A 26,679-nucleotide genomic window follows, 5' to 3' on the forward strand; every position below is an offset into this window, starting at 1 on the left:
TTTGAAGGATGAGTAGGAACCTTCTAGGTGCACAGAGACATTTCTTGGTAAAGGAAACTTCATGGATTAAGATCTGTAGACCTTGCTTGTTTAAAAGATTTCAAGTATTTTTTTTTTTTTTTTAGTGCAGGCAGCCATGGAGTCAAGGGCAGTTGAAAGATAGGCCAGTGGCTTTACTTGAGCTTCTGTAACCTTTGTGTTTACCAGTAAAATGGAGTGAGTTGTTTATTGATTTCCCACAGAGTATGAACTCAAGGGAGATTAAAGTGGGAGTGTCCATGATGTTTTTCCAGCTATCGAAGTGGAGAGGTCATACCAGTGTGTGCACAAATGGCCCTATTGGCTGAAGCTCAAGCCCCACCTCCTCTCCCAGTATATATAAACACCAGTCTCACTGAATATCCATGGCTTGGAAAGGAAAACTCTCAGCACACAGACCTGCTAAGAAGAACACACAGAGATACAAGGAAAACTCAAGAGAAGAAAACCTTGGAAGGAACGTGGCCATGGACCTGATTCCAAGCTTTTCCGGGGGAACCTGGATTCTTCTGGCTACCAGCCTGGTGCTCCTCTATCTGTGAGTTACTGTCCAGGCTCATGGCCTCTGTGATCTTGGACTTGGGGAGCTCATCAGACATCCCTTACCCTTATCTATTTTGGAAACCCAACAGTTCACAGAGGGGTAACTGCTTAAGTGTTGGGTGCACAAACACCGAAGGGGGAATTACTGATCTTACCCTGATCTATATTGCAGGAGAGGCATCTCATGTTCACCCAACTCCCAGCTTCTGTAATCTGGAGGGTTTGCTGACATTACTTGCTCCTGGGGGTGATTTTCTGATTGACTGACAGCTTGGGTAGGCCTAAGTAATTAACCCGAATTTAGCAGAGGCAGATTAAAAACAGCTGACTTCCATGCAGTGGGGTCCTCGCCCCTTTCCCAGCTCCAGGGATCCTGGAGGCAGGAGAGAGTAGCTTGGGGTTTTGTCTCATGATCTTTCCAGTTCTGTGTCTGCTGCTGGAGATGTGTGCAAGGAAGGAATGGCTCTTGTGTCACTAGGTTTGTATCTGCTTCCTCCCGCCCAGTGCCTGGCATAATTGGCACCACGTACTAGAGTGAGTGCACCCCAAACTTCGGGGTGTGAGATGGCCTGGCAATTGTCCCACCTTCTCTTCACACTAGCTCTTTCCTCTATTCTGTCTCTCTCCTGACACTCTCCTCCTAAGACTTAGTTCCGATGCTCTGTAAAAAGGCAGGACTGTTACCCCTAAGCGAGAACACAGTAGAGCAGAAGAAACTAAGTAGAAATCTTGAAATTGTATTCTTTCCTTTCACCTTTTTACTCCTCTAGTCTTTGGGGAGGGTTGGCATCATTATAGAGATTTATTTCCCCCCACTATGAAATCTGCTAACTATCTGCACAGGCATGAGCCCAAAAGCAAATTTGGATTTAAATATTTTCCCCATTAAGTTGCAGTGCAGGAGGGTAAATCAAACCATCTAGCAGAGGAATTCCTTTCAAGAATGAGCTTCCTGGCATGATGAAACAGGTTGAAGGAGGAGTCATTTTGGACATGTGGATGGAGAAGGCCCCTTCCATGTCCCATTTGCTCTCTATCTCAATTTCACTTTCATTGAAAGTAGGAAATCATGATGGCATGAATAGAGAAAATATATTCATTGTTTCAATTCTATGAAATAAATATTATAGAGTTTATTGTGGTAAGATATTTACTGTCTGATGACATTTTAAAATTAATTGATAGTTTTTGCCGAGACCGGTTTGGCTCAATGGATAGAGCGTTGGCTAGGGGACTGAAGGGTCCCGGGTTCGATTCCGGTCAAGGGCATGTACCTTGGTTGCGGGCATATCCCCAGAAGGGGGTGTGCAAGAGGCAGCTGATCGATGACTCTCTCTCATCGATGTTTCTAACTCTCTATCTCTCTCCCTTCCTCTCTGTACAAAATCAATAAAATATATATTTTTAAAAATTAATTGATAGCTTTTAATTTCATTCTATTTAATCCTATTTTTTTTTTTTTTTTTTAGAGAGAGATAACACTCTTCTAGCATGTTATCTCTTAAGGATAAAAAAAGGGCTATTGGTTCAAAAAAAGGGCTGCAAAGGTGTATAATTAACCTCATACTTCTAGAATAATGTCAGGAATATGAGTCCATTGTACAAATATACACTTCTATAACATATATTGTATGTGTGTTTTTAAACACACCTGCCCAGCCAGTTGTTTTAATGTCACAGTGCAGGTGAGTGAGATTGTGAGCCAGTGATGACAAGAGAGGCATCCAGGTAGCACTCTGGATGGGATGGGAGAACATTTCTCCCAGATACTCCTGGTTCTGGTCTCACAGGAGGTCTTCAAGAGGGCAAGAGTATAGGCATCTCATCTGCTTGATGGGGAGAGGGACACCATCAGAGTCATACTGTGTGGTCTGGGTCTGTCACTAGATACTGGCATCACTGACTAAACCACATTGTGGTCTTAGAAAACACTGGTACAGCAGCTGTACCATGAGTGAGTAGCTGCAGAGTAGACAATGCCCTCTGTGCAACACAATGTAAGTGCAATAAAAATGATTGGCTTTCATGTTAGCCCCTTTATTTGCACCAAAAGCCACATTTCTCTACCAAAAAGAGGAAGCTGGAAAGAAAAGTTCACTTAGCCCACCTTCTGCCTTGATACGGAACCTGGTGAGTGTAGACTTTAGACCAGGTCAGAAGGTGGGACCAATGTTGCTGACACATTCACTCAATTGCTTGGCCTCACTTGAGAGTTCATGTAACATGTTGAAAGTTCAGAAGCAGAAATGGCTTTAATTGATTTGCCTTGTTAACTATTGCTGTGGGAGTTGTTGTTACTACTTATCTACATGTTCATTCCCTACCTTGGCTGTTCCATTTCTGAGACAGTGACTGTTCCAGCCCCAGGACCTAATCCATAATCCTTGTAACCTGGCTTTCTCTTTCACTTTATAGATATGGGACTTACACACATGGACTTTTTAAAAAGCTGGGAATTCCTGGGCCGAAACCCTTACCTTTATTGGGAACTTCCCTGGCCTACCGTAAGGTGAGTGCTGTTTGGGCTTCCTATTTTGTTTATTATGGTTCCAAATCCCAGATGAGTTCCCTAGTAAAAGGGCCTTGCTCAGGAGGAAGTGTCCAGAAAGGGCATCAAAGGCCCCGCCCTGCGCAGGGCCAGGTTTACCCCGGGCTCAGGGTCAGCTGTCAGGAGCCTCAGTGGTTGGCTCAGTGGGGCAGCAGAGCTCTCAGCTGATTCAGCACACGCCTTGTCCCAACTTGTGAGCATCGTGAGGAGCATTTTCTTTCTGGGAGGTGCAGATCCCCAGGAAGACATAATCATACTTAGGATTAGGAGAAAAGCATGAAGGGATGCCTGGTCGTGCCCAGGAAGTTGGATGTGAACTTCCTGTTCACAGGATACATTTTAGGTAGCTTTCTCTAGATTCCTCTTGGGTAGCTTTGAAACTTCAGTGTATTAGGCAGCCCAAGTAGTCCCCATCGGGCAATTTGCACATAAACACTTGAATTCTCTAAAGAGCAGATTAATCCCTGCAGTTATTCCCATGGCCCTAAATCACCATTTGCTCCCCCTGATGTCTTTGGTGGATTTGAAAGATGGAACAAGAGCTGTCTGCTCTACTTCTCTGCCCTCAAAGGAGGCACCCTGTGGCTGAGTTTGAGAGGGAGTGGATATAACTGAGAGAAGATTGAGTTTGTCCCTCAACTTCAAATATTTAATCTCTAAGTGAATTGTGTGGCTTAAAAAACAAACAAAAACACTACACTGAAAGCAGAGTTATATGAAACTAGAGGCCCAGTGCATGAAAATTATGTACTGGAGAGGGGTGGTCCTCAGCTCACAGGGGAGCGCTCAGGGCTGGGAGTCGACCTGGTGATCAGGGAAAGGCAACCCCCATCACACCTCTGCTGCTGCCACTGCCAATAGCACAAGCCTTGGCCAGCCCTGGTTACCTGCGTTTCAGGTGGCCCTGGGCAGCTAATCAGCCACCATCTGAGCACAACCAGGCATCCCTTCATACCTATGCCTTGGGGTGGCCCTGGGGGGCTGAGCAGACGGAGGACTCTGGAGGCAGGTATGAGGGCGGGGCTGAGGGGACTGAGCACTGCCATCTTGTGGCTGTGGGCGCCTCCATCTTTGAGAGCATGGCAGTCAATTAGCATATTCTCTCCTTATTAGAAAGGAGATGATTTGATGAAATTATTTTAAAATTAAATTAACTGAATGGCCCTAGCTGTTTGGCTTAGTGGAGAGAGGGTTGGCCTATGGACTGAAGTGTCCTGGGTTCTATTCTGGACAAGGGCACAAGCCTGGGTTATGGGCTTGATCCCCAGTAGGGAGCATGCAGGAGGCAGCCAATCAATGATTCTCATCATTGATGCTTTAATCTCTCCCTCGCTCTTCCTCTCTGAAATCAATAAAAATATACTTTAAAAATTAACTGAATGGAATGTCCTAGGTGACACATGGACTGCTAATTTTGGCTGAGCCTTTATGATTAATGCAGCCCTATGCTTTACCCAGGGCCTGACCCTTATATGGAAAGTTATGTCATGTTTATTAGGCCAGCGAGTAGAATCTTCTGTGCAGGCTGCTCTCTGCCTCAGATTTCCTTTCCTGAAAGAGAGAGGCTTGATTCTGAAATGCTCATCCTCCCAGGTGAGGTCTTAATGCCTTTATTAAAGAACTTTGCCTACTGAAAAGGCAATAATGTCTTCTCCACCTTCTCCAGATAAACTCCTTATGGATGTACCCCAAGACCCACATTTCTGAGGCCTTCCTTTGTATAATTAAAATATCAAATATCTGAAACTTAGCAACATGAAGATGTGTGTTTTTAATTACAGAAGTGAAAACACAGAGAGTGTTTTCATTTGCTCTGTCCTCCTAGAGTGGTGACATTTACCAATCTTTTCTGTGTTGAGGTAGAAAACTGGAAAGCGAGTCATTTGGTCACTCACTCACTCACTCACTCACTTCTCACTCAGCAAAGATGCCTTAGACGTCTAGACTAAACCTGCTAGACGAAAAGTGGTCACTGGTGTCTTAAGCTTCCTAATTCTGCTAAGACTCATGAGATGAATGAAAAGGATGCTTGACCAGGAGTTCAAAGAGAGTGAAAGTCACTCTTACTCCCCCTCCTCTTCATTTCTGGAGTGTCTATGGAGGATATGAGATTTTAGAGACAATACATTCACAACAAAAACCCTTTAAAAAGGTAAGGAGTTAATGAAGGAATGTTTTCTATAAATTTGAATTGGGATCCTTTTTCATTTTTTGCCCAAATAATCTTCCTCTGGCTTGTTTTGACACCATGTGTGTTTTTCATGGGTGTCTTGCTGTTAGCATTACAATTGATTTTCTAAAGTAAAAATTTTCTAGATGTAATTTAGTTACAGGATATTATTCCTTATATGATATTCTTCTACTTTCCCCCTTTTTTGATTTAAATATTAGGAGGCTTTTGAAATTTTTATAATGTAGTCTTGATAGCTTTTAAATTTTAATTTTTTGCACTATAATATGACTGCTTTAGGTTCATTTCCTGTTGTGAAATTTTATCATGAGATGAACTACCAATAAAAATTTTAGTTAACACTTTAGGAACAGCTTTTTGTCCAATGCAATTAATTTTTCTAGAGTATTCACTTATTTCAATTAGCCTATTTAAATTAGTCTGAAAACTTGTCTACTATTTTACTGTCAAATTTATTACTCTAAAACAATCTTATTTTACTGTGTAAATATTAGTGGAAAGGATTATTTGCATTCTTGAGCAGGCCCTGAGCATTCCTGGTGGTAGGCTGGATTTAGATATCAAAACTCACTTGTGTGCATACATATGAGCCTAACCAGCAGTCAAAGACAATAGGGGGGTAGGGGCATGAGTGGGGAGGGGTGGGGGACTGGAATAGGGGCATGAGGACAAATATGTGATACCTTAATCAATAAAGAAATTTAAAACACACACACACACACACACACACACACACACACAACACAAAAAATAAACTGCAAAAAGAAAAAGAAAAAGACAAAGAGTTACTAAGTATCATAGATAAGGGTAAGTCGAGTGTCAACACTACTTGAAGAAAATTCAAGAGTGATTTCCAATTCTGTGTTTCAAACATCTCCATTTTCTCTCTGTTCCCCAAGACACATCTGAATAAGAGTTTCCTTCTATCTGCCGTGTAAGACAGTAAGCCTAACTTCAAAGGATTTGAGAATATTGGTCCCAGTTAGAAGTAGAGTTCAGTACATTTAGGTTAATAATCTAATTTTGTTTCTCCTTACAGGGTTTTTGGGCTTTTGACCAGGACTGTTTTAAAAAGTATGGAAAGATGTGGGGGTGAGTATTTGGGAAAATCCCTTTGGATTGACTTGTGGTTTTGATTGGGAGCCCCATGGCATGCAGGACAATCTCAGCCCAGAGCCTCTTAGGATAAAGCCACCTATTGTAAAGCTCTTGTAGACTTGTCCTACCAGGACCCCAGATGTCACCAGGTGTCCAGGTTTGCATTTTGAATCAAGATGGGAATTGATGGTTATCATATTCCCAAGACTTTAATGGCCTAGGAACTCCTTGTGTCACTTTCTGTCCAGCGTCTCATTATTCCCCTCTTCTCTACTTTTCTTCCCTTAGGTCTCCTTTGTTTGAATAAAATGCATTATTTCAGACCTTTCTTTTTCCACACTTTAAAAAAATCCTAACCTGATGATATGTTTTTATTGATTTAAAGGAGAAAGAGAAAGATGGAGAGAGGAAGTGGGGGGAGACGGAGGAAGGAAGAGAGAGAGAGAGAGAGAGATTAGAGAGAAACATTGTCCTGACCAGGGATCAAACCCACAACACCAACTGAGTCACCAGGCCAGCCAACTGAGCCACCTAGCCAGGGCAGACCCTTCTAAACTATCCCCATAAATGTCTATCATAACCCCTTACCCATATGATTGTCTGTTAATTAAAAATCCAAAATTTTTTATTTTAAATTTGCATTTGTTATACCCTTTTGAAAAAGGGTTGTGGGTCTAGGTAAACAGACTGGAAAACCATACTTGCTCAGCTTTGTTTTTACTTCCTCCATGCATATGGAGTTTGGGTTTTAAAAAATGTTTAAGCCAAGACTTCTCAATAGAGGTTTAGTATATGTAAGTATTGATTTATCTACTCTATTATTCTGACTTTGAAGAGATGCAGGATTTAGTAAAGTACTCTCGGCCAGTTGCAGTGGCTATTCCTACTCAGATAATTTTCTGGCCTTCATCTATTTACTAATCTAACTTTTTTTATAATGAAATATTTTAAACATACAAAAATTATGAAGACTGGTATAGGAAATTCCCACATAAACACTACCTAAATAAATGAATTCAGCAATGTAGCAGGATACAAAATTAACACCCAGAAATCTTTGGCCTTTTTATACACCAATAATGAACTCACAGAAAGAGAAACTAAAAAAAAATAAAATAATAAAATAAAAAAATCTCAGTTACCATTACACCAAAAATATTCAGATACCTAGAAATAAACTAAGGTAAAAGACCTGTACTCAGAAAACTACAGGACATTGAAAAAGAGAGATAGAGCCGAAACCGGTTTGGCTCAGTGGATAGAGCATTGGCCTGCGGACTAAAAGGTCCTGGGTTCGATTCCGGTCAAGGGCATGTATCTTGATTGCACGCACATCCCCAGTGGGGGGCGTGCAGGAGGCAGCTGATCGATGACTCTTTCTCATCGATGTTTCCAACTCTCTATCTCTCTCCCTTCCTCTCTGTAAAAAATCAATAAAATATATTTTTTTAAAAAGGCTGACAATTCCACAAAAAAGAGAGAGAGAGAGAGAGAGAGAGAGAGAGAGAGAGAGAGAGAGAGAGAGAGAGAGGAAGACATAAACAAATGGAAGGACATACTATATTCATGGAATGGTAGAATCAACATCCCTAAAACGTCCATACTACCCAAAGCAATCTATAGATTCAATGCAAGCCCCATTAAAATATCAATGATATGTTTCAAAGACCTAGAACAAACTATCCAAAAATTCATCTGAATAAAAAAAGACTCTGGAAAAAAAGAGCCCGAATAGCCACAGCAATACTAAGAAAGAAGAAGAGATCACAATGCTAGATATTAAGCTATATTACAAAGCCACTGTTCTCAAAACTGCATGGTACTGGCACAAGAACAGACATACAGACCAATGGAACAGAATAGAGAACCCAGAAATTGACTTAATCCATTATGCTCAATTAATATTTAACAAAGGAGGCAAGAGCATATAATGGATCAAGACAGTCTTTTCAACAAATGGTGCTGGGAAATTTGGTCAGTTACATGCAAAAAAAAATAAATAAAACTAGATCACTAATCTACACCATACACAAAAACAAACTCAAAATGGCTAAAGGACTGAAATTTAAGATGGAAAACCAGAAAAATCTTAGAAGACTCCATAGATAGCAAAATATCAGACATATATTGTTGCAATATCTTTACCAATATAGCTCCTAGGGCAATGGAAACTAAGGAGAAAATAAATAGGACTACATCAAAACAAAAGCTCCTACACAGCAAAAGAAACCATCAACAAAACAACAAGAAAGCCCACTGCATGGGAGAACATATTTACTAATGTTATCTCTGATAAGGGTTTAATCTCCAAAATTTACAGAGAACTCATACAACTTAACAAAAGGAAGATAAACAATCCAATCAAAAAATGGGCAAAGGACCGAAATAGAAACTTTTTAAAAGAGGACATAAAGAAGGCCAAGAGACATATGAAAACATGCTCAAAGTCGCTAATTATCGGAGAGATACAAATCAAAACAACAATGAGGGGGAATTAGAGATCAACCAAAGGACTTGTGCGTGTGTATTAACATAACCAATGGGCACAGACACTGGGGCATGGAGACTTACCCTCGGGGGTGGGGGAGGTGGGGGTGATGTCAATCAGGGAAAAAGGAGACATATGTAATACTTTAAAAACAACGAAAAACACCACCCGAATTTAAATGTTCTGTTATTTCGGTAACAACGGTCTCTAGGAATGTGGATTATGGAGCATCAGAACGTAAGTCTAGACTTCCAGGAGTGGCTCCAGCTTCAGAAACTGGCTTGTTCCCTTTATTGTTTAAAATATATCTTCATTGATTTTAGGGAAGAAGGGAGAGGGAGAGAGAAATAGAAACATCATTGATGAGAATCATTGATGGGCTGCCTCCTGCACGCACCCTACTGGGCGTGTGTCCTGACCAGGAATTGAACCGTGACCTCATGATTCAGAGGTTGACACTCAACCACTGAGTCACACCAGCTGGGCTGTCTTGTTCATTTTAATAAGCTCTTTTCCCCCAACATAGGTTCTATGACGGTGGGCAGCCTGTGCTGGCAATCGCGGATCCGGAGTTGATCAAAGCAGTCCTAGTGAAAGAATGTTATTCTGTCTTCACAAATCGGCGGGTAGGTATTCATTCCTTTTAAAACCAAATTGTTATTTTTAATATTGAAGAAATGATAAACAGAAAGTTGTCAAAAATATATCCATGTAGGCCCCATGTCATGTACACTTCATCCTTTTCCCCCCAAAAGTAATGTCTTATATAACTATAGCACAATTCAGAGCAGATATTTCATATTGGTGCTATCCACAGAGCTTATTCAGATTTCAACAGTTTTATCCGCACTCATTTGTGTGTGTGTGTTGCTTATAAAATTTTATCACATATATAGATTTGTGTAACTACCACCACAATGAGATAGAACTGTTCTATCACCATAAGTCTTCCTCTCATTAATCTTTTATAGTCACAGTGTGTAGCTTATCTTTTCCTTAATTAAAGTCCTTAGCAGAGCAAACATTTTTTTTTAATTGATGAAGCCAATTTATCCATTTTTCCTTTTATGAGTTGGGCTTTCTGTGCCCAAGTCCAAAAACTCTTCTCATAGCCCTAGGCCCCAAAGATTTTCTCCTATTTCTCTAAATATTATATAGGTTTATGTTGTACATTTAAGTACATGATCCATCTTATTCTAATTTTTGTGTGAGATGTGAACTGTAGGTCGAGGTTCTTTTTTCTTTTTTTCCTGTGGGTGTCTATTTGCTGCAACGCCATTTGTGAAAAGGCTATCCTTCATCCATCACCTGCCCCCCTCTCCCCCCCATACACACAACTCCTCCTAAGGGAAGGATCCAGAACCAGCTCATGCCCAGCTTGGGGGAGTGTCTGGCAGACTTGCCCTAGAAGACCACTGTCTTGGGCTGCAGAGCGGGAAATGGCAGAGGGAAGGGAAGCAGGAAGAGGTGGCCAGCACGAAAATACAGGGCCTCCTCTCTTAATGGCCCTTGTGTTGTTTTCCTAAACAGCTATATCTGTGCGGTCTCCTTACAGTTAGACCTACAGCAGCCCCACCGGCACACCCCCCTGGACCCCAGGTCCTCGGCCCGTACCTCGCGTGCTCGTGAGGCTCGTTGACCTGTGAAACAAAGTTAGTGTTTCTGGGGGAGGCTTGAACTGGCCAAAGCGATTGTTGTACATTTAAGTATATGATCAAACTTGGTGTCATACAGTGTTTCCCAAAGTGTGGTATGTGTACCCTCCAGGGGTACGGGAAGAGTTCGGTGGGGATATGCACTGCACCGTGCTTAGCTGCGCCTAATTCTACGTTCTCATGAGTACGAGGGGTACTCAGCGTTACGGAAATTATAGAAGGGGCACACATATGTCAAAAGTTTGGGAAACACCTAGCAGGTGGGAGGGACAGGATCTGACCTGCCAAGTCCCCTGGCAGTATGTTATCTGGAGAAGAAGTGGACTGTGGGACTTGTTGGAGACAGGGGCAGGTCCTATTTTAGGAGTGGCTGGGTTGGAGCAGATTACAAGGGAGGTTGGGCTTGTTCTCTCTCCAAAGGTGCATGGTTTGGACCTTCAGGCAGCCACCCTGCTACTGAGCCCTCACGGAGCAGCTGCGGGGAGCTGGGCTGCTGCTATGCAGCCACGTACACCAGTGCTGGCCGCCGGGGGGAGATCCCACCGCAGGGTGGTGGCAGAACTGGGGGCAGCTCTAGTGAGTGTGGAGGGTGGTAGGGCAGGGCCCAGGATGCCAGACTCTGCAAGTGTGAAAACCTGTGGAACCATCAGCAGCCAAGCCGGCAGGGTGTTCCCAGCAGCTGTGCTGGCTGCTGGTTTCCTCAGCGGCTGTTGGGGTCTGGCGGGGTCTTCTGCAGAGCAGGACACGGGAAATCATGATAGCTTCTGACAAATGACTGCGCTAGCAGTTCCTGCTCTTCTCTGTTCTTTGCAGTCACTAGGTTTTTCAGAGTGGGCATAGTGAAACCAAAGCAGGCCATGGGTACAGAGCCCTGAACGTTAGAGGAAATTGGCACTTACCCTGTTGTTCCTTCCGCAACAAGGGCAAGCCTCTCGGGCTGGCGAGTTGCCTCCTGGCCCCCAAGCAGTGCTGGCCTGGGGATGGCAGGATGCAGGCAACATGAAGCTATTCTCCCTATCCACGTTGTTCAGCTATTCTCAGGGTTGTTGTTGTGTGCTTTGTTTTTTTCTCCACTCTGTGGCTGAAGATTCTTGAGTGAACTACTGAACTCTCCTAGATCTATTTTTGTGTGTGGACAGCGGTCTAATTGTTCTTTGTGGGCAACAGAAGCTGGAGCCTCTGACATTGCCTTCTTAGTGATGTTCCTCCAGGCTTTCACCAGTAAATGCGATGCTAGCTGTAGATGCTCTTTTCAAGCTAAGAAACTTTCTCTTCCTAGGTGATGAGTTGTTGTGTTTTTTTTGTTTTTGTTTTTTTTTATCATGAATGCGTAATAGAAATATACATTTTAAAACAAAACATAAGTGTTAAAATATGGAAGAAAGTCTCAAGTAGAGTGGTTTGATAGGCCAGTCCCAGCCTGAGAAATAGATTTATCTCTTCCTTTTTCTTCTTCTATTGCTGGTAGAAAAATATAAGGATTTCCATGTAATTTTATTATTTTTAATAATAACAAATAGATTCATAATCTTTTAAGTATTAACTACTTTTTTAAAAAAAAATCACCATGTCCAGACATTATTTTTTTCAGGTTGCTTATGTTGTATATGTAAGTAAAAGACAACTGGTCTGAAGCAATATAGAATTTTCTAAAGCTATAATATCTGGCTATCAGTCAAGAATCCCTTTCTGTTCTACACAGCCCAGGATGATATACCAGGACTTATTCCTATTTATTCCTCCTGAAAAAGCAGTTTCTCTAAAAACATGGGCAATTTGCACTGAAAATATGATTGGAATAAAGGCTGGAAACCACATCAGCTGGCTGGATGTCTCCTGCCCCCTCATGAGATGCCAGGCATTGGGGATAAGTATTTTTTGAGTGTCAAGCACAGGTCCTGCTACTAAGTAGACAGTCACTAAATATTTGTTGAAAAATTGATGCCCATTTAACAAATTTTCTTCAACTGCTGAGAACTCCAAACTTACTCAGAGCAAAATGTCTTTTGCTTTTAACTCTAGCCTTTTCCTGCGGTGGGATTTATGAAAAATGCCATCTCTATAGCTGAGGATGAAACTTGGAAGAGAATTCGAACACTGCTGTCTCCAACCTTCACCAGTGGAAAGCTTAAGGAGGTAAGAGTATGGGAGGATACTTATTTTGAAACTTAAATAATACATCTGGGGACAGGTAGAAAGTAAGATAGTTTCTTTCCAAGGGTAGCCTGCTGAATTTGAGTTTCCTAATAATGGTTTTTTATCTTTATGTCCTAGAAGTGACATTATAAGATATCACTTACAACTCCATGAAAGCTAGGTCTTGAGTCTTCATATTTAACTTTGGGTGGTATTGTATTTTGTGTCTAGATGTTCCCCATCATTGGCCAGTATGCAGATGGGTTGGTGAGCAACCTGAAGAAGGAAGCAGAGAAAGGCAAGCCCATCACCTTGAAAGAGTGAGTAGGAGGCCAGCTGCTGAGACTCTGAGCTCTGCTCCAAGACCCCCGCCGCCTGCCAGAGCCGAGTTCCCGCTGAAGTACTATCATGACCAGACAGTGGTGTGTGGTGTTAGAACCCCAGTGGGCTACCCAAGAGGATGTGGCTCCTCCCAAAAGGCAGGGCAGCCAGGAGAGAAAGATCTCCTCCTGTGCACATGGACCAGGATTAATCTGTCTGCTTAGCTGTCACCTTGGATATTCTTGAAGACAAAAATACATAGTTCAGAAAGTAGAAACATGATTGTACCAAAGTTTTCAGTGCAGAGGATGTGAAATATGGCAGGGGGAGGCACTGGTATGTATTAGTGAGCAGTGGGTGGGGCTGGGAAGTTACAGTGTGGAACTTGGAACAACGTTATGATTTTGGTGAGGATAGCAGCAAAATATGAAATATTGACCTTACCGCCACTTCTTTCTTTACTCTCAAATTAAAGGTGGTCCTGTATAGACTATGGGTAGGGTGAGCGTGACATTTATTGTCTAAATTAAGATACTTTTAACTATGTTCCTATGCAGGAACAATGGAGGTAAAGTGGGACTGATCTGGGAAAACTGGTGACATATGATCACTTACCTGTGGGGTTCCACCAAATTGATTTTGGGGTGATTTTTTAAAATCATTTCTTAAACCAAAAACATTCTTAGTTCTTACATTTTATGGAAATGAATGTGCCCTAAAGGCAACTTGAGATCACTGGACTTGAGGAGAGTGGGTCTTTCAGGAGCTTCAGCAGGAGTGCAGAGAAGGAGCGATGGCATTCCTGGCAACTCAGACCAGGTGCTGCTGTTCTGTAATGTGCTGAAGCAGAATCAGCTCTGAGTATAGACACTGTGGTGAGGCAAGACCCAGATCAATGTCACCCTTTTTGACTCCACTAGGAGGAGTCATTACCTACCCTTTGTCCTGCTCAAGCACAGTATCTACTATTGTCCAGACTCAAAACACACCACTGTAATTTGTCTGACTTTGAGTCCCCATCCCTCTGACTGATCTCCTATTGCTCACAGGTGGGTCTAACTTGCCTTGGTGTCCCCATAACCTAGCTCAGGGCCAGTGCCATGACTGGCATCTGATAAACACCTCATGATTGACTGTGACAGGAGCATAGATTCTTTAGATGATCTAACAGAAGGTTTTGACAGTTGTGTGGCTCTTTCCCTGTCTTTGTCTGGGTATATGAATTTACATGTCCTGCCTATTGTCTGTGTTGGATAAGGATAGTAAAGGTGCTGATTTTAATTTTCTATGTCTTTCTTTCACTACTCAGCATCTTTGGGGCCTACAGCATGGATGTGATCACTGGCACATCATTTGGAGTGAACATCGATTCCCTCAACAACCCACAAGATCCCTTTGTGGAAAATATCAAGAAGCTCTTAAAATTTAATTTCCTTGATCCATTCATTCTCTGCATAAGTACGTGGACTACTGTTTTTTTTTTCTTCTTTCTCTTTTATTTCTTCCCTCCTTTCCCCACCTCTTCTCTCTCTCTCTCTCAGCTCATTTGAGATATCATTCACATACTATATAATTCATCCATTTAAAATGTATAATTCTATCATTTTTATAACATAGTGTCTGTCAACAGATAAATGGATAAAACATGTGGCATAGATGATACATAGATAGATAGATAGATAGATAGATAGATAGATAGATAGATGATAGATATAGATAGATACATAGATAGATAGATAGATACATAGATAGATAGATAGATACATAGATAGATAGATACATAGATAGATAGATACTGGCTGCTGGTTGAGAAGTCTGGTTCTTTTACTCTTCTCATTGGTAGAGAAAATTATAATTGCTCTTGGCACATTTCGTATTTTCATTGTGCTTTCTTTTTTTCTTACAGCACTCTTTCCATTCCTTGGCCCAGTTTTTGAAGCATTTAATATTTTTATGTTTCCAAAAAGTGTGACTGATTTTTTCAAAAAATCTGTCAAAAAGATGAAAGAAAATCGCCTCCAAGATAAACAAAAGGTAAGATCTGGTGGTGGTTACATGAGCGTGTTCACTCTTTGATAATATATTGAGCTGGATACATATGATTTGTGCACTTTTTTTTTTTAAGATAGATAAAGGACTGTAGGTTTACAGGAGGAAAGTTCTAACATTTTATGGGGAATGAAGAAGGTGGAGGTTAGGAAAGGAGAGAAAAGGTGAGTCAGAGAGACACTGTCTAACATGTAATATAGTAATGGGCACAAAGGTCAGTATATCACTGCATGAATATTATTGAGATGAAAAGTTTTCCACTTTCCTTAAATTATCAAAGTATAAAAATTGCTGTTTAAAATTTGTTTTCCTGGTATAATTGCCCAGAGTTAAAATTGGCAAAGAATCACATCAATTCCAAGCCTCTTATTGTACACACCCTGCAGGGGGAGTTGCCATCAGGCCCTGGGGGAGTGCTCTGTGTTAAACTGGAGCCTGCTCAGAGGCTGGAGAGGGCAGTAGTCTTCTCTGGGCATTGAGGTTGCAAGCTGGCTAACCCAGCTTTGCCGCCATGGGCCTGGAGGCCAGCACAAGCACGTCTGCAGCCATGGGGATCGGGCTGGGCACCCCGAATAGCACTGAATGTTGTGGAGAGTTCTGGGACAGTGGCACTTGAAGCTGCTCACAGAAAAACTGCCAATGAACTCTTCAAATATCAGGAGCTTCACCTATGTGGCCCTTCATTAAGAATTAAGCTGGCTGAAACCGGTTTGGCTCAGCGGTAGATTGTCAGTCTGCGGACTGAAAGGTCCCAGGTTCGATTCCGGTTGTGGGCACATCCCCAGTAGGGGGTGTGCAAGAGGTAGCTGGTTGATGTTTCTCTCTCATCGATGTTTCTAGCTCTCTTTCTCTCTGTAAATAATCAATAAAATATATTTAAAAAAAAAAAAAAAAAAAAAAAAAAAGAAAGAATTAAGGCTGGCCAAAACCGGTTTGGCTCCATGGCTAGAGCATCAGCCTGCAGACTGAAGGGTCCCAGGTTCGATTCTGGTCAAGGGTATGTACTTGGTTGCGGGCATATCCCCAGTAGGGGGGGTACAAGAGGCAGCTGATCGATGTTTCTAACTCTCTATCTCTCTCCCTTCTTCTCTGTACAAAATCAATAATATATATATATATATATATTTTTTTTTTTTTTTTTAAAGAATTAAGGCTGGAGAAAAAAGTATTGAGGACAGGGACATTTTTGTGAGCATACAGGCGTGACAGGAGAGGGAGCAGGTAATTCCTTGGCCAGGAAGCTGTGTTCAAAAGTGAGAGAAGCTGGAGATCAGAGAGAGTGAGGACCAAAAAGCCATTGGGCACGATGGCTGGATCTTTTTCAGGGAAACATCCTGCTCTCCGGGATTTGTAGCTGGATGTTTTTATTCACTGATAACTCAGGCACACCTTTGGATTTAAAGGGCCATCTCATCAGGAAAGAAACTTAGTATTGCACTTTGTTGTTGTTGTGAATCCTCACCTGAGGATATTTTTCCATTAGGGAGAGGGAAAGACAGAGAAACATCGATGTGAGATTGATGTGAGATTGGCTACCTCTTGCACAAGCCCTGACCAGGGCCTGGGCCTAGGAGGAGCTTGCAACTAAGTTATATGCCCTTGGCCAGAATCAAGCTCGGGACTCTTTGATTACAGGCTGACATTCTGTCTCCTGAGCCAAATCAGCTAGGTCTAGTATTGCACTCCTGATTTATTTCTAACATTGAAATTTTTCCTTCTGCTTCCAGCACCGAGTGGATTTACTTCAGCTGATGATTAACTCTCAGAATTCCGAAGAAACAGACTCCCATAAAGGTAAACAGAGGGCCAGTGATGGGGAGGCTCAGAGGTAGCTGATGACCTTAATTCACTAGGTTGTCTTTCTGTTTTGTTGATGGTTTTCTTTGCTGGGTAAACTTTTTAGTTTGATGTAGTCCCATTTATTTATAGTTTCCCTTGCCCAAACAGATATGTCAGGGGGGAAACATTGCTAAGAAAAATGTCAGAGATTTTATTGCCTATGTTTTCTTCTAGCGTTGTTATAGTTCAAGTCTTACATTTAAGTCTTTAATTCATTTTGAGCTTACTCTTGTACAAGGTGTGAAAAAAGTCTAGGCCCTGACCAGTATGGCTCAGTTGGTTGGCGCACCCTCCTGTACACTGAAAGGTTGTGGGTTCAATCCCAAATAGGGCTCATGTCTGGGCAGCAGGTTTGGTCCCCAGTCGCAGCCCCGCTCAGGGGCACATATGGAAGCTTCTCTCTCTCTCTCTCTCTCTCTCTCTCTCTCTCTCTCTCTCTCTCTCTCTCTCTCACTGAATAAGCATGTCCTTGGATGAGGATTTTTAAAAAGATGGTCTAGTTTCTTTTTCTTTCTTTTTTTTTTTTCTCATATCTGTCCAATTTTCCAAACATTTATTGAATAGACTATTTTTACTTCCTTGTATATGCTTGTTTCCTTTGTCATATATTAATTGACCATATACAGTAGGTCTGGGTTCCCTATTCTGTTCCATTGATCTATATCTATTTTTATGTCAACACTATGCTGTTTTGATTACTATAGTCCTGTAGTATAGTTTGATATTAGGTAGTGTGACACCTCCAACTTTGTTCTTTCCCAACATTGTTTGGCTATTTGAGGTCATTTGTGGTTTTATATAAATTTTGGTGTGTTGTTGTTTTTTTTTGTTCTAGTTATGCAAATCATTCACATCTCTTGACGGTTGATTCTGTGATTCAGTAGTTTTTATATGGGTTTTAATATCCTGCATTTCTTTTTTCTTTTTTAATATATTTTATTGATTTTTTTACAGAGAGGAAGAGAGAGGGATAGAGAGTTAGAAACATTGATGAGAGAGAATCATCGATCAGCTGCCTTTTGCACACCCTCTACTGGGGATGTGCCCGAAACCAAGGTACATGCCCTTGACCAGAATTGAACCTGGGACCTCTCAGTCCGCAGGCTGATGCTCTATCCAGTGAGACAAACCGGTTTTGGCAATATTCTGCATTTCTAATAACTTTCCAGATACTGCTGATGATGCTGGTCTATGGACAATACTTAGAGTAACCATATTTTATGTGTAGCACAATATCATTCTCTTAAGTTTCTGCAAACATTTTTGAATGAAAGATCCTTTCATTTCCCCCTGCATAAGCCTTAGTTTAGTCTCTGAAAAATTATCCAGAACCCTGGCCAGTTTGGCTCATTGGATAGAGTGTCAGCCTGTAGACTCGGGGCGACGGGGGGATGGGAGGCGAGGGGGGATGGTCCCAGGTTTGATTCCTGGGTGTGTGCCAAGGGTGTGTGCCTGGGTTGCAGACTCCATCCCCAGTGGGGGACATGCAGGAAGCAGTGGATTGGTTATTCTCTCATCATTAATGTTTCTATCTCTCCCTCTCCCTTCCTCTCTGAAATCAATTAAAAAATATATTTTTAAAAAGATATTTTAAAAAAATTATCCATGTATATTTTATCTAGAATAATTTAAAATTTTCCTGGGGAGAAACTTATCCCATATTGTAGCTAAACTACTTTTGGGATTCTCCAAGGGACATACTGATAACACTGTGCATGTGACACAAAACGCTATGTCTTCAAATTGCACAGCTATGTTGTGGACAGAGTGATATAACCAGAAGCAGATGGTGAAGAATAGAATAGACCTTGGTGGAGGGAAAAACAGATGAAGACCTTTTTGCCTTTTTCTGCTTCTATTGTATACACATCAGAGTGCAAAACACTCCCAATTTAAGCTGAATTATTTTTTTCAATTTGTCCTATAAGGGTTTGGGAGTTTCATTTGGATTTCTCATAATCTAAACTGTGGTGTTGTACATTGACCTGCTTTATAAAATATCTTTCTTCTCCTTTCAGCTCTGACTGATCTGGAGCTTATTGCCCAATCTATTATCTTTATTTTTGCCGGCTATGAGACCACTAGCAGTTCTCTTTCTTTCCTTATGCATTTGCTGGCCACTCACCCCAATGTGCAGCAGAAACTGCAAGAGGAGATTGATGCAACATTTCCCAATAAGGTGAGTGGGTGGTACTTGGAGGAAGAGGGAGAATGGAAAGCCTTATTAAGAATGCCTCCTCACCACTTTCTAGGAGAATCTTTACAAAGAATGTAATCACCAATTATTTTACTTATGCTATTTAGGAAGGATGTAAAAAAAAAAAAAAGACAAAAACTATAGGTAATTTTTGTTATTAGAGATACATAAGATCTTTGAAAAAAGTGCTGGTCCTGCTGTGTCAGTTACTGTTATCACAATAATGTCAAATGAAAAAAAAAAATTAAACCTCAGTGGCAATTAACAATAGGAATTGATTGCTCAAGTGTCTAGATAATTCAAAGCATGCACCATGGCCAACCCAGCATCATAATAGGAGGGCACAGAGTTAGATGACTAAGGGCATGGATACAGAAGGTGTGGGAAACTGGCACTATTCCTGGAATCTGCTACCTTGGGTAAACTGCAACCTAGGAGAAGCCTGGCATACAGAAAAGAACACAGTGTAGGAAATAGAGGACATGAGTTTGAGTCCAGACTGTGGTTTTGGATAGGTCTTAAGATCTCTCTGTGTCATAGGTCCTTCAAATATAACATAGAGATACATGTTAGGGTCCAATTAAATTAGAGATTATTTTTTTCTTCTCTGGGTAAGCCTATATTGGAGATCATATTATTGCAATAAGATGGAAAGGTCACTAAGAAACAGGCTAGCTAAAGTATTATGTCCTCTCCTCTTAATAAGAATTACAATGACAACAACATTAACAGTTAACATATACTTCTCGCTATATTTGTCTGTTCTAAATGCCTTATATTTACAAATGAATTGATTTTTTTAAATTATCTATTAAAAATAGAAATAGATCCATATATAGAGAACAGACTATCAGAAGGGAAGGGGCCTAGGTAAAAAAGGTGAGGAGGTTAAACAAAAAAAATACCTTAGCATATTTCAGTTAAGAATATGGGTCATAATCTATTACTCACATGAGTTAAAAAAAAAATCACTACATGGTAATGTGGGGGGCTTGGGGTCCCATTTAGGGTATTGTCCCCAATGCCCCCCATAGTCATAACTACTCCACACATCTCAATGGGCCATTAAGCAGGTCAAAGGACATGATAGATATTAAAATGTCTATAAATCCTAAGGTTTTTATACCCAAATAACTTATTCTTTGGAGCTCCTAACATTTCTATAGAACTACATAGACTGAGTTGAAAGTTGATCTCAAATCTCAGTTTATCAAAATCTGTTTCTTTCTTCCCAGGCAACCCCCACCTATGATGCCCTGACACAGATGGAGTATCTTGACATGGTGGTGAATGAATCCCTCAGATTATACCCAATTGCTGGTAGAATTGAGAGGATGTGTAAGAAGGATGTGGTAGTCAATGGGGTGTTCATTCCCAAAGGGACGGTGGTGATGGTGCCAAGCTATGCTCTTCACCTAGACCCAACGTACTGGTCAGAGCCTGAGGAGTTCCGTCCTGAAAGGTACTGGGCCCCTGAGAAAGGGAACCTCATCCAGGCTGGTTGGGCACATTCTGACGTCTTTTAGTATAGATGACGAACATGTGGTTGTACAGTCATTTCTATGTACATTTTTCTGTTTTTACAAGTTTGTTTTTTCTTATTACAAGAGTAATCATTGTTTGTTGACAAAAATTTTACAAACACTAGGCTAGATTAAAAAAAAAAAATTGTATCTGTCCATAGTCCTAATACCTTAAGATAGGCCTCATTAGTAATACAATGTATGTCATTATTGACATTTTCTAAGCATATATAGATTTTTAAAATTAAAATAGTAATATATTTTTTTTATTTTGAACTGCTTACTTTATTTACCAGTAAACTATAAACAGTGTCCTATTATATATAACCATCATATGTAGGTATGCATACATATAAATATGTATGCATATGTGACTATATGCTTATGCCATAAATTACTTAATCATTATCTGACTTTAGGAATGCAGGCTTTTTTTTTTTTTTTTTTTACTTCTTTAAACTTTTCTGTGCTGTTCTCATTAGCTCTCTGAATTTACACCAACGTTCCCACATTCTGTTTTGTTTTTTTCACATTGGTGGCCACGCCTTTATCATTATTGGGAGAGTGCTTTAGTGCATTATGAGAACCTGAGAGGTCCTCATTGCCGGTGATTTAAGCAGCCCCTTGAGGACAGAGGTGAACACAAATCACTGCTCTGTCTTTGGCTACCATCCCGTGTCAGCTTCCACCTACTCTCAGTATTTGGTGACTTCCAAAGAAACATCACCTGCTCTCCAGACACCTGAGACCCTCCCCCTAAGATGGTCTTTAGCATGTTCTTCTGAAAGTTCAGAGCCAAGAAGGTCCAGCCTTGGGCATAGCTTGAATTCGAGAGAGAGCTGATGTTTCCCATTTATTGTATCGATGAGCAAAATTGGAATTAACTATTGAAGGCATTAGCTGGAATCTAGGCTTTCATCAGCCGTACTGTAAGATCCCTAATGGCAGGGGCCTTCGCTCATTTGCCATAGTGTTCTTAGTTCTAGCTCATTGTCTACACATAGTATTTGTTGAAAGAAGAAGTTAGCCCTAACTGGTTTGGCTCAGTGGATAGAGCGTCAGCCTGCAGACTGAAAGGTCCTGGATTTGATTCCAGTCCATGCACCTTGGTTGCAGACATATCCCCAGTGGGAGGTGTGCAGGAGGCAGCTGATCAATGTTTCGCTCCCATCAATGTTTCTAACTCTCCATCCCTCTCCCTTTCTCTCTGTAAAAAAATCGATAAAATATATTAAAAAAGAAAAAGAAAGAAGTTAGATGTGACCAAATCCTCTGTTTTCTGGACCAAGGGGCCTCTGTGTTTCTTCCAAGCTCAACAGTTTTCCCTTCCCCTGCCCTCACACCTCATAGCTTCATGAACATGAAACCAGAGACCACTGATTGTACTGCTCTATGATCATTAAGTCATCCAGAGAGAGTAACTGCTTACCATCTCAGGAAGTGGGTAAGGCAGTGAGAAATCCAAACGTTAAAAAATGCCTATTATGGAGAATTTGACATTTACACAAATATATGACACATACAAAATCATTTTCTATAGAGACGAGTCTAAGGAATGCTTTTAATTCATCTATGTGTGCCCAATTACATGTTTACAGCCATCAAACTAAGTCTGCTGCCCCATTCACACACCATTATTACCATCCTCCTAATTCCCATATTTTAAGGCACACCATCTCTAAATATTCCAATGTTCTCCAAAATATAAGAACCTTTTAAAAATACATAACCACAATGCCACGATCACTTTCCCAAATCCACATTTCCCCTTAATGGAATCAAATATTGAGGAATCAAATTTGTATAAAACATAAGTCTAGCCTTCAAGGAATTTACAGCCTAGTGGAACAGGTAGGCAAGGAAATCACAGATACTAGAGTAGAGGAGCATCATATGCCCATATGAGTCATCCGATTTAAGCTATTCAATGGGAGAGGGACAGAAGAGGTGAGAGGAAGGGAGGAGAGGAAAGGGGTCGGGGGAAGAAAAGGGAAGAAGAAAATAACAAATTAACTAATGAGAGATAACAATTCCTACTTCCTTCCTCCATGAGCATGTGACCAACATGAGTTTGATGGAGGCAGGAACCTACTTTTTCTTCAAAGAGTCTCATTTCATACTTGCCTTTCAGAGTGTGAGCATCTCAAAACCCTGAATGTAATTTAGTGTTTAAAGATAAATTTTCCTTTAAACAGCATTCATGTCATCTCTTCAATGATACTGTTAGCTCTTAGAGGATATAGGGAATGGAAAGGATCTGTAGCTTACCCTTCTTACAGCAAAACAACTACAGCAGGATTTCACTGACTAGCCCAAAGGAGTATTCTGTATCCTACTCGTAGAGGAGCCTAAGAACCCCAAGCATGTAGCTCTCGTGGTGTTCGTGTTTCACTAAGTGATTGCATCTACTGTTATATGAACAGGTTCAGTAAGGAGAACAAGAACAACATAAATCCATACATATACACACCCTTTGGAACTGGACCCCGAAACTGCATTGGCATGAGGTTCGCTCTCATGAACATAAAAATTGCTCTCGTCAGAGTTCTGCAGAACTTCTCCTTCAAACCTTGCAAAGAAACACAGGTCAGAAACTTAACACATTTACCACTCTGTGTGAATAATGCTTGACTGAGTGTTTTTCTTAAACTGAAGTATGTATGCATGCGTGTTGTTTAATACTTTGTTCTGTTGGCCAGAGAATCTATCTGGAGTTACATGTAACCTCGAAAATCCTGGTAGTCTGGAGTGCTAAGCCTGTGTTTTTATAACTATCCAACTACAAAGGCCACCTAGAGTCAATGTGGTTAGTGTGACATGATGATGTAGAGTCCTTTGAGAAAAACTTAAATTTGGTTTCAAGTCCACTGGAAGGAAGGGGAAGTGCTGTGCACAGTCCTAACGTACAATGGCAACTGGGTCATGACTTTTGAACACTGCTCTTTCCCACCAGAACTTGCAGAAGCTCTTGTGATAGGGTTCTCAACCCCTGGTTATGCAATGAAATCAGCAGGGGTCTTTTTAAAAATCCTATGCCTGGGTCACCTCAGATTCTAAAATGATCCATCCTGTGTGGCCTTAAAAGCACCCCCTTTGGTTCTCATATGCAGCCAAGGTTGTTTAAAGCATTTCTGCTTGACGTAAGAACTCCTAAAGTCCATGACCATCCTGGCTACTTGAAACCTGCTTCTGGGAGCCAGGCTGCAATCAAGTTAGGTTTTTTACATCCTAATATGAACTCTATGATGTTTTTCTCACTCCCTCCCTCATTCTGCTCTCATCTTTCAAGTCCCAGTTCACTCCCAAAGCCCTTCCAAGGGGCTTCCCATCTAGTCCAGAGCCCATTTTTTCTCTGTCATGTTATTGCTACTGCAGGCTGGTATCATCACTATCCTACCAAACTGAAAACTTTATAATTAAGCCATCAAGTTTGGTACTCTACGTTTTCTTTGTATCTAAGAATATCTTCAAGTCCAGCACCTCATTTTATTCCTTTCATAAATTCCCAATGGTGCCTTGTGTTCATTCAGAAATTGCTTAAAGAGTATTTTGCAGTTGATTTGGAGATCATGAATCCACATTTTAAATGATTTAATTTGGAAATTTTAACAAATAGCATTTGTAATGCACATTTTCTACGTGTGTTGGTCTGTGTACAGGGGAAATATATACATGCTACTTGAAATTATAAAATAGGAAGGTTTTACATTAATAGAAGATCTGGAATCTCTCCTCTGAAGAACATAATCATTGTCTGTGAGTCATAGCAAGCAAGGCCCTCTAACAAGGCTCATTTCTAGGACTTGTATATTTATTATGCAGATCCTTTCCTTAAGTAGGATTTCTCAGAGGAGAGGAATAGAGATGGTTTCCATCTTATTTGTGGCTATAGGCAGCTGTATAGCAGTCCTGTAAGTGCATACAAAGGGGGTCTTAGCCCTGAGAGGAAGGGGGCCTCTGGCAGACACTCCCTGAAAGCTCCCAGTCATCTCTGGCTTGTGCTTCTCACACTCCATGACAATTTTCTTGCCCTTCAGTGAACTGAGATCTAAAGGTTACTGTGTTGATGGCTCCCCAACACTGAGGGAGTGACTGGGTGGGAATAGAACTAAAACAATATTTAGGTCAAAACGCTATTCAGAAGTTCACTATTTACTCTGGGAACCAGGAGATGTTAGAAAATAGGCACAATGCTTGACAAATACCTTTTCCCATCATGAAACTAGAAGGCTTCCACTGGGAGAAGTGACTGGACTCTTTAGAAGTGATGGATCGTTCAAATAATTAAAATGTGTAATATGTACTCAGGTTACCTTGTAAGCTCCAATATGCACAAAATGAATTATGTATGGCTTTTCTAAATAGTTTTTCATAAGGCCTAAGAATCTGGTTTAAATTTCAAAAATTCATTCATTTGCTTAAAATTCAAGCCAAAAATAAGCACAAACCAATATGATTGTCTCTGGCCTGATACAGAATAGATGCTGTAATTGATATTTTCTTGAATAAATATACTGATGAATGCTTTCACTGACCACTGAATAAGTATAAAGAAACAAAGATATATTATGCTAAAAGTAATTTCTATATATTGTAAAGCATTATTGTCCTCAAAGTATCTGATCTGCTTTGCTTTTGGTGTTGACAGTGCTTCATTAACTGGTCCTCATATGCTGTTTAACATTTGCAGATTCCCTTGGAACTAGATTTTTCAGGAATTATTCAAGCAAAAAAACCCATTGTTTTAAAGGCTGAGTTGAGAGATGGAACTGTAAGTGGAGCCTGACTTTCCTAAGGACTTACACTTTGTTCTTCAAAGAAGTTGTATCCCCCGACAGCAGAGATCTCAGTGTAATTTGTGAATAAAAAAACAGAAATGAAGATGGGCTTACTCTACTGCACTTGATGGATGACTAGAGAGTCTGTACATTCACTTATCTTCTCAGTGTCTATACAGAGTATTACATATTGTGTAACATAAGAGGTGACTAAATAAGTAGACCCAGCTTATTGGGTTCTTATAATACTATCTCCATCTATTCCCAGTTATATGCAAACAACAGCTCTGATGAGGGATTAATGTTCAAAATGTAGCAAAAAGAACTCATACAACTCAACACCAAACAAAGAGACAATCCAGTTTTAAAAAAATTGACAAAGAACCTGAATAGATACTTATTTCGAAAAGGCATACAAATGGCCAAAAAAATGGATGAAAAGATGCTCAACTTCACTAGCTATTAGGGAAATGCAAATCAAAGCTACAATGAGATACACCTCACACCTGTTGGGATAACTATTTTCTGTAAAAAAAAAAAAAAAAAAAAAAAAAAAAAAAAGTAATAACAAGTGTTGGAGAGGCTGTGGAGAAAAGGGAACACTCATTTACTGCTATGGGAATGTAAACTGGAACAGCCACTATGGATAACAATATGGAAGTTTCTTAAAAAAAATAATAATAATAGAGTTACCATGTGACCCAGCAAACTCTCTTCTGGTTATCTACCTGAAAAAAAAATTGAAAACAAGTATTTGCAAAGATCTATGCACTCCTATGTTCATTGCGGCATTATTCATGGTGGCCAAGACACAGAAACAACCAAAGTGTCTTCTGATAGGTGATTGAAAAAGAATGTGTAGTATATACACACATACACACAATAGCGTACTATTTAGCTACAGAAAAGATGAAATATTGCCATTTGTGGCAGCATGGTGGACCTTGAGAATATCATGCTAAGCAAAATAAATCAGACAGAAAAAGTTAAGAACTATATGATTTCACTCATATATAGGATATAAAACTGAAAGCTACAAATGAACAAATAAGAAAAAACCAAAACACCTCAACAGACACAAACAACAGTATGGTGATTACCAGGGGGAGGGGGTTTGGAGATAGTAAAGGGTAAAGGGTGACAGAAAATGATTTAACTTTGGGTATTGGGCACCCAATGCAATATTCAGATCATGTATTACAGAAACGTACATTTAAAACCTACATAATCTTATTAACCAAGGTTACCCCAATAAATTTAATTTTTTAAATGTG

General features: G+C 40.5%; 1 protein-coding gene across 1 annotated transcript; it reads left to right on the forward strand.

Moving 5' to 3' along the window:
• The first annotated feature begins 169 nt into the window (after positions 1–169).
• Positions 170–26,679, forward strand: LOC311621408 (cytochrome P450 3A12-like). The gene is made up of 13 exons (XM_084881429.1): positions 170–577; positions 2,998–3,091; positions 6,361–6,413; positions 9,434–9,533; positions 12,585–12,698; positions 12,930–13,018; positions 14,329–14,477; positions 14,926–15,053; positions 16,796–16,862; positions 18,926–19,086; positions 20,340–20,566; positions 23,051–23,213; positions 25,318–26,679. The coding sequence occupies exons 1-13, from the start codon at positions 405–407 to the stop codon at positions 25,411–25,413; spliced, it is 1,614 nt and encodes a 537-aa protein (XP_084737555.1). The 5' UTR covers positions 170–404; the 3' UTR covers positions 25,414–26,679.

The sequence above is a fragment of the Pipistrellus hanaki genome, assembly GCF_964339955.1.
Source record: "Pipistrellus hanaki genome assembly, chromosome: 4".
Classification (NCBI taxonomy): Eukaryota; Metazoa; Chordata; class Mammalia; order Chiroptera; family Vespertilionidae; genus Pipistrellus; species Pipistrellus hanaki.